Below are 7819 nucleotides of genomic sequence, written 5' to 3' on the forward strand. Positions count from 1 at the left end.
CTTTTTGTAAATACAAAAAGCTTTTGTCTTAATATAAAAACCATTTTACTCTAGATCGAACTGTTTAGATTTTGTGAGCAATTGTCACTTTTCCAACCTCGATTACTCAAAAACAGTTAAAGATAGGAATAGAAGATTGAATATAAATTTTATCTAGAATATTCTTAGAAATCAAAAGATATAATAATATACAGGGTGTTGTATTTAAAATAAGAAAGTTGGTATTGGCCACTCTTACACGACACGCCCTGTATAAAAAGATTATATTGAAAAAATGCACAACAAAAAACAAAAATCGACCTGTACGAGGATTTCGTCAAAATATTTTTAGTTACAAAAATATTGAATTTATCCGTTACTTTAGGACTCACATGTCGTATGGAAATAATCAACATTGACCACACCGGGTTTATTTAAAAAAAAAAATAGACTCGATAAAAACGTAAAATAGGTAAAGTCTATACGTTAGCAATTGTACAAAACCCACTATTACCATTAGAAACATAGACTAGTTAGAAACTTTATTTTAAAACTAGAACAGCTAAGAAAAAATGAATGTTTGTCCAACCTCAAATTCTATCTACAACATTTCATTGGATTTACAAAATCCAAGAGAAAATATTAATATGACGACGTTTTAAAACGTTAATAAAATTAGGTTTAATTCAATAAGAAAGTAATGAAGGATACATTAAAACTATAGGATTGTAATAGAATATTTTATTGAAAATCGTAATCACTTGAATGAATTATTGTGATTTATATTTATTTTGTACAAATACTTTTATTGTGTCCCATTTCCTGTTTTTAAAAACATTTGGATACTTTTCTACCAAATTTAAAACTTCCATTTTTTTTGGCGGAATTTTCTTCTTAATATGACGTGCAAAGAATTTTTGCGTAAGTTCTTTTTCCTCTTTTGTCCATGGAACTAAAATACGTTTACCTTTCTCCTTTATTCTATTTTGTGACGGGATGTTTACTTCATTTTGTTGAAGAATAGGTTGATTAGTATTTTCTTCGTCACTATCAGCTTCTTCTGCGTCTTCCAATATCTCGTTATCGACTTCAATCTCATTTAAATTTCGATTTTTATATTGGTCAATATTAGTGTTTTGAGCGAGCAATAATATTTTGGAAACTTTTGCGGTTTGGTAAATGTCTGACGGGAGACGATACCACTCATCATGAGTTTTTGAGGTATGCCCCATAAATTTTGCTAGTTGTTCTAGTTCACCCTTTTCCATTTTTAAAATTTGTATTATTGTTGCTAAGTGTTTTCTGAGGCGAGTTGACGTGAGGGTAGTGATTTTGTTTGCATCATTCAACACCTTAGAAGCATGCTTTCTGAGAACATGATATCCACTGATGCAGTTAATAGTATTCGGTATGCCAAATAGGTATTCGTTGTAAGAGGTAAAAAAATTATTCCTATATTTAATTAAAGTGTCAACTCCACTTTTGGTCAATTTGTCAAACAGAACAGGTACGCCTCTACCTCTCTTACCTCTTATTACTATGCGTTTTAAAGAGTGAACTAAAATTTTCTCGGTTTCTGTTAGGACTTTCTCAAACTCTTTAGAAGATTGAGAATCATGATGTTTTAAATAAATATCTAAAGGTAATCTCTGCAGCTCCCCTACTCGTCTCTTATTAAAAAGTAGTAAGCTGCAATATGTACCTTCGAGCAGACATTTGTACGCTTGTGTGTTATTCACATTTTCATCCAGGTGAGTTATTGAAGATGTTATAAGCTCATCCAGATAAGTCTTCATTTTCTGAAAAAAATATGAAATGGATATTAGTATTAGTAATTTATATTCGTACATAAACTGTTATTAGTATTCTAGGTGCATTATCTACAGGGTGAGTTTTTAGTGTGAGATTGGTCGATAACTCCGTTAGAGTACAAGATATCCAAAAAAAGTTTTTAAGAAAAATTGTAGGCAATGATATGCTCCTTGCTTTGAAAATATGCCCAATTCTACAGGGTGGTTCATAACTGCGTGGTAAAGCAAAAATACATTTTTTTAAATGGGATACCCTGTATATATTCTCATATGTACATTTCTCTTATAATCCCTGTTCTTCAAATATAGGGTTCTATATTACTATACAGAGCATTTAACGAGTTATGACCATTTTAATTTCGAAATCTCTATGAACTAAAATGTCACAAATACACTAAAAAAAGATATGTAAAACGAAAGAAATATTTAGACATACTCACAATCGTTTATTTAACTATGGACGACCGGTTTCGACCACTAAAATTTACTGGTCATCATCAGGTCTCCGATATTGGAGAGTATATAACTGTATTATAGAACGATCAACTTAAGGGTAGGATCATGAGGAGTAGATATTTGGGAAATGTACTATCCCAAATATCTACTCCTCGAGATCTTACCCTAAAGTTGATCGTTCTATAATACAGTTATCACCCAATAGTTTGAACCAAGTAACACAAATGAAATTTTTACTACACGATAGTTTCCATAGCTTGTACCGGCATATAAGTATATTAGATAACCCTCAAACCATATTTAGGTTAGATTGGCATCTTACTTATTAGACCTCATAAAGCTTTTGTTGTCCTGATTTGTTGTTGATTTTTTAGCATTTTAATTAACTGTACCGGAGACCTGATGATGACCAGTAAAGTGTATTGGTCGAAACCGGTCGTCCATAGTTAAATAAACGATTGTGAGTAAGTCTAAACATTTCTTTCATTTTACGTACCTTTTGAAATGGACTCACAAGTGCAACCGATTCATAATTTGAATATACAATGAATTTATCAATTTTTAAATTAATGTGCTAATGACAGTATTCTGACCAAAGAATTTTTCAGTAAAACATTCATAATGATATAGCAAAACAACAGGTAGGCTTTGAAAGAATGACAGTTGTTATACAGTCTACTTACAGCAATATCCTCAGCCATGGGAATCAGGGTCGGTTTATTAAATCGATTGATTTGAATATTCTGTCCAGCTTCAGTCGATATTTCTAACGCCCATTGATCATCGATAAGTTTTTTCATGACGTCTAAGCTCTTAATATTAGCAGAATCGACATCCCTTTGAACCTCCATAGAATAAGCAGAACTGATAGCTTTTTTAATTAATGTACCCATCTGAAGAGCAAGTGATGGTGACTGGAAACATTTGCTCTCGGTATTATAATTCGCAATTGACCGAGTTGCGGACACAATTGTTTTAAACTTTGAGGGATGTAGGAGGAAAAATAACGTTAAATTGCTATTGTTTTCAATTTTCCTGGATTGTATTAGAAGACGTGCTAAACGCCGCATTTGTCGTTTGGCTACTTGAATCAGATGTCTGTCTTTATGACTTTTTACATATTTCCTTCCTACATCGCATATAAGTTTGTCTTTCTTTGCTACTAAAGAGATGTCATCCGCAGCTAGTGAATTTAAAACACCCGAAGTCCTTAGTGGATCGGTTGATCCAAAATTAGTAGCCATTAGGTTTTGGGCTTCGGACTGATGTCGTACTTTTCCTGTTGCCTTTTTTTCATTAAAATAGCACCGTCTAATGTGGCGCCGAAGCGATTTTTTGGCATAATATCCTAAAAATAAACATTTCAAATAACAATTTATCTAAAAATTTGACAAATACCTTTACAGTGTATACATGGAAGCATGTTTGAATTAGTCGAAGATTCATCACTATTACTTAAAACATTTCTACGAAACACAGGTACGGATTTGCCAATGCAGAAGTCTCCCTCCTTTCGTATTTTATCAATGAAATATTTTCGTTTCGGATCCTTTTTGTCAAGAGATAAGTATTTTTGAACCTCAAGTTCATCACTATGAATTCTTTCAAGGTGTCTAGCAAAATTTAAAACAGGGATGTCGCAGTAAATACAATTGTGTTTTCTTCGTATCCTTCTTTTCTTCAAACATACAAGTGAGGAAGTAGTTTCATCCGCTGATTTTTCTATATTATCTGTAATGATAATAATAAGTATTATTATAAAATACTGAAAGCTGGTCTTTTCAATTACCGAGAGAAGATGATGCTATAAGTTCTTGATATATTGGATTAGGGGTAGAGTCATCTAAAATAGCATCATTTTCATACATCAAGTCACAATCTGTTTGTTGTTCTAAAATAATTATTAAAAATTAAGCCACCGATTAGTTCATAGACACATGTAAAATAAGGAAGATGGAGATAAGATAACTATTTTTTGTCAAGCTTGAGTACGTAATATGCTTATTAATTTGACCAAAATTTGTATTCAAAGAAACTTACTATTTGCCACACTGTCATCTGTTGTTTCAATAGAAATAGAGTGCATTTCATATGAGTCATCCAAATCATCTAAAATATATTACAGTTATAGTTAAAGTGTTTGAAATCAAAAATAAATATGTATTACCACTGAAACAGGTAGGAGTATATTCGCTACCGTTTGATGATCTTGATTGATCGAGAGGCTTAGAATGGCACTCTAAAAGAGAACATTAGTAGGTATAGAAAAATCGAAATAAAACTGACAAGGTTCAAAGTATATTGCCATTGTATAGCTTACGCAGATGGCCTAATCATAATAATATAACGCAAAATTAAGTATAAAATAAAATTATAATCAACGCTGCAAATAAAATTGTGTGAAAGATATATCGAAAACGACGGCTAATAAGGGTTTATTCTGAAACCAGTTTAAGATGGTTGCACATAGTGACAAAAATAAGTGACTATTAAAAAACAAAAATAGTAACTCAAGTTTTTAAGAATAGCAAAAATCAACAAGTTCTCCAGTGAGATATTATTAAGAAAATCGGTATCTAAACAACTAAGAGAAATAATAAAACAAAAATAGAGAATATAGAGAAGAAATTAAAAAGCTATAAAAACCAAATTTGCCGATGAAAACAAATTTTAAAAAACCAAACAAAACTTTAAATATGTGGACTGATTGATACTGATTGGAATATCAAACATTGATACGAATGAGTAGTGAAAAATTAAAGAAGAGAGAACAATTTTATAACATTATACATATAAACGAGGTGGTAAACATAGAAAAGGAAACAAAATTATGCGTTAAAAAGTCTGGCTTTAACTTGTAAAAAAAGTAAAAAAATTAATGAGAAAAACAGACAACTGAGGAAAGATATTATACATAAATAATGTTAGGAATTCATGTAAAAATATAAAATAAATTGTAAACAGTGTACAGTGGATTTGGAAGAATGGGAATTGGAAAAGAAAGGAACATTTACAAGGACTGAAATACAAAAAAAACGGAGAATAATGGTGAAAGAACAGTCGAATAGAAAACACGCGATAATTTGTGTAAGTTAATTAGGATAGATGCAAACAAAAAACAAGAAATGCCATATTAAAAGATTAGGAATTGGAATGCGACGATAATTAAGGAACAGTCAAGTTTTTATATTTAATTTACAGCTACAATATTTTAGCAACCCTAGAAATAGAAAATAAAACAAGGGGAAGAAAAGGATGAATAGTATTCAAAGCTGGAAAACATTAATTGTTAATCTTCCAAAGATTGATGTAACAATTAGATAATGTTTTTTGGGAATAAAACCACATTTTTTCAGGTGTCCGGATTTTTTTGACCAGCAGTGCATTATTTTCACGAGTAAGTTTTAGATCTAGAAAATTTATTGAGAGTTTTGTTTAATTTATTGGAGTTATTTTATCAAAATGTCTGTTTAGTTACTACGGTATTTTTCGTTTTAGTTATTCCTTTTAAGATTTTTTAAATACACTACCTTTTTAACCAACCTATTAACTTAATTTTAAATAGTTTCCTTGGAATTAAGTTGTTTTGTGATTTATTCCTTGAAATTGATGCAGTAGCATTAAAACCCGTAGAAACCGTTTAATAGTTTTTTTAACTTCTTTTAAGTTTTTAACTTCTATTAAGTAACTTTAGTGAAATTTTAAAGAATATTTATTTACCGTTATAAGAGTCAGTGATTTATCCTATACTATAAAAAGAATATAGCACGAAATGTAATAATTACTATGGCACTACACCGAGAATTTTTTAGGGGATTACCAAACGGGTTTTATAAGAGAAAGATTAGTGATAGATGTAATACATAATAATGACAGACGTTCCAGAAGCAAGCAAACAACTTTTTGTAATTTTTATTTAATTTAGGAGAACATAAATATGATAAGAGGAGATGAATAAATGTGTAAGACATTGACCACATTTTTTATGAATTGGAAATTTGTAATGTTAATAAGGATGACAGTAAAAGGTACACAGTAAAAAGTAAAAATGGAAAATACCCAAATAGATAGCTTTGCAATAAGATATGGACTAAGATCTATTATAACTAACATGTAACTTACCTGTACTTAAGGCTTCATTCACTAATTTCACTGTACGTGAACGAAACTTATATTTATGTTTAATTTTGTTCATATTCATCGTACGTAGATCACTTCCACAAATATTAACAGGCCTCGAAATATTTCAGTACTACACTTAAAACTGATTTAAAATTTTAAGAGTAAGTTACCGTATTTATACTAAATTATCGGACAAAGATGTTTCATGATGTTATGAAAAATCCACTAAAAGAGGATTTACGATTTTACAAAAATTAAGGGCCTATCTTAGGATTACCAAAATACAATATAATATAATAATACACGTTCATGTCGTAAAACCTTTTGAAATCTTATTTAAATAATCTTTCCTAAAAGCAATGTTAAGAAAAGTGAGATAAAGAGTTGGCTGTTCTGCACATTTACATATTTTCCGAAAACTAAACAATGAATTAGGAAGATAATATAACTTAACAATGAAATGGGTAAATTATTGGGAGACAAGGAGATTAAACAGTAATATTGTTGTGTATTTTCAAAAGAAATAAACGTGACAAATCACAATATCCATAGTTACCTTTTTATAAAATGACGTATTATGTTATTCAGAAAGGGATTATATTTTTACAGGTAGGTACCTTGTAAGCTGTCGTTATCACTTTATTTTTCATCTGGAATATTTACTGTTTTAAATATATTTCATTACAGAATCTAATAAATCCTTAATCTGCATCCAATTCTATTTTTATTAACTAAAAAACATCATGTCGAAATTGGTGATCACGATTTTTATCTTCTCATGAAATAAATTATACCTAAGTATTAAATAAATATCATTTTTGCTCCATTTTTGTTCATATTTTTATACAGGGTGATCCGTAAGTAATTGTACAAAAAGAAACAGTAGACTCTAAACTTCAAAATATTCCCATTTAAGCCAGTTTGCTTAAAATGTAAATATGTATTAAGAAAGATACAGGGTGTTAAAGTTGAAATTTAAAATTTTATTTTTCGCTACAACTTTCATGTTTGTAGACATTTTTACGAATTAAAATTTATGACTGAGGGCTTTTGAGTACGAGGAATTATAATTTGATGCATACTTTGATGACTGATGTAGCTGATTGAGGACGCCACATACGCCACATAGGCGGCATATATTTGCGTTTAACTTTTTTGCTCTTTAAGTTAGCACTATTTGGGTAAAAAAATATTAGAGTTACATGATTTTAACAAAAAAAGGTATAATTGTTAATAACTTCAAAACTTAACAGTTTACGAAATAATCCCATTTTACAAATCAGCTGCACAACTCTGATTTAATGCAATTACTCATAGCCACGAAGGAGAAATAGGCTAAACCATGAATACTTCTTAATTTCGGTATGAAATACCTTTAACAAAAGTTAAGAATGTACTATAAAGTATGAATAATTAATAACATGCTACAGGTTTTGACATTGCATTATTTT

General features: G+C 29.9%; 1 protein-coding gene across 1 annotated transcript; it reads right to left on the bottom strand.

Annotated features, from left to right (window-relative positions):
* Positions 1 to 705: 705 nt before the first annotated feature.
* Positions 706 to 7490, bottom strand: LOC126879929 (uncharacterized). The gene is made up of 7 exons (XM_050643279.1): positions 6369 to 7490; positions 4414 to 4485; positions 4287 to 4355; positions 4036 to 4137; positions 3645 to 3977; positions 2930 to 3594; positions 706 to 1778 (listed from the first exon to the last, which is right to left on the bottom strand). The coding sequence occupies exons 1-7, from the start codon at positions 6445 to 6447 to the stop codon at positions 750 to 752; spliced, it is 2349 nt and encodes a 782-aa protein (XP_050499236.1). The 5' UTR covers positions 6448 to 7490; the 3' UTR covers positions 706 to 749.
* Positions 7491 to 7819: the final 329 nt, after the last annotated feature.

This window comes from Diabrotica virgifera, chromosome 2, assembly GCF_917563875.1.
Source record: "Diabrotica virgifera virgifera chromosome 2, PGI_DIABVI_V3a".
NCBI classification, from domain to species: domain Eukaryota; kingdom Metazoa; phylum Arthropoda; class Insecta; order Coleoptera; family Chrysomelidae; genus Diabrotica; species Diabrotica virgifera.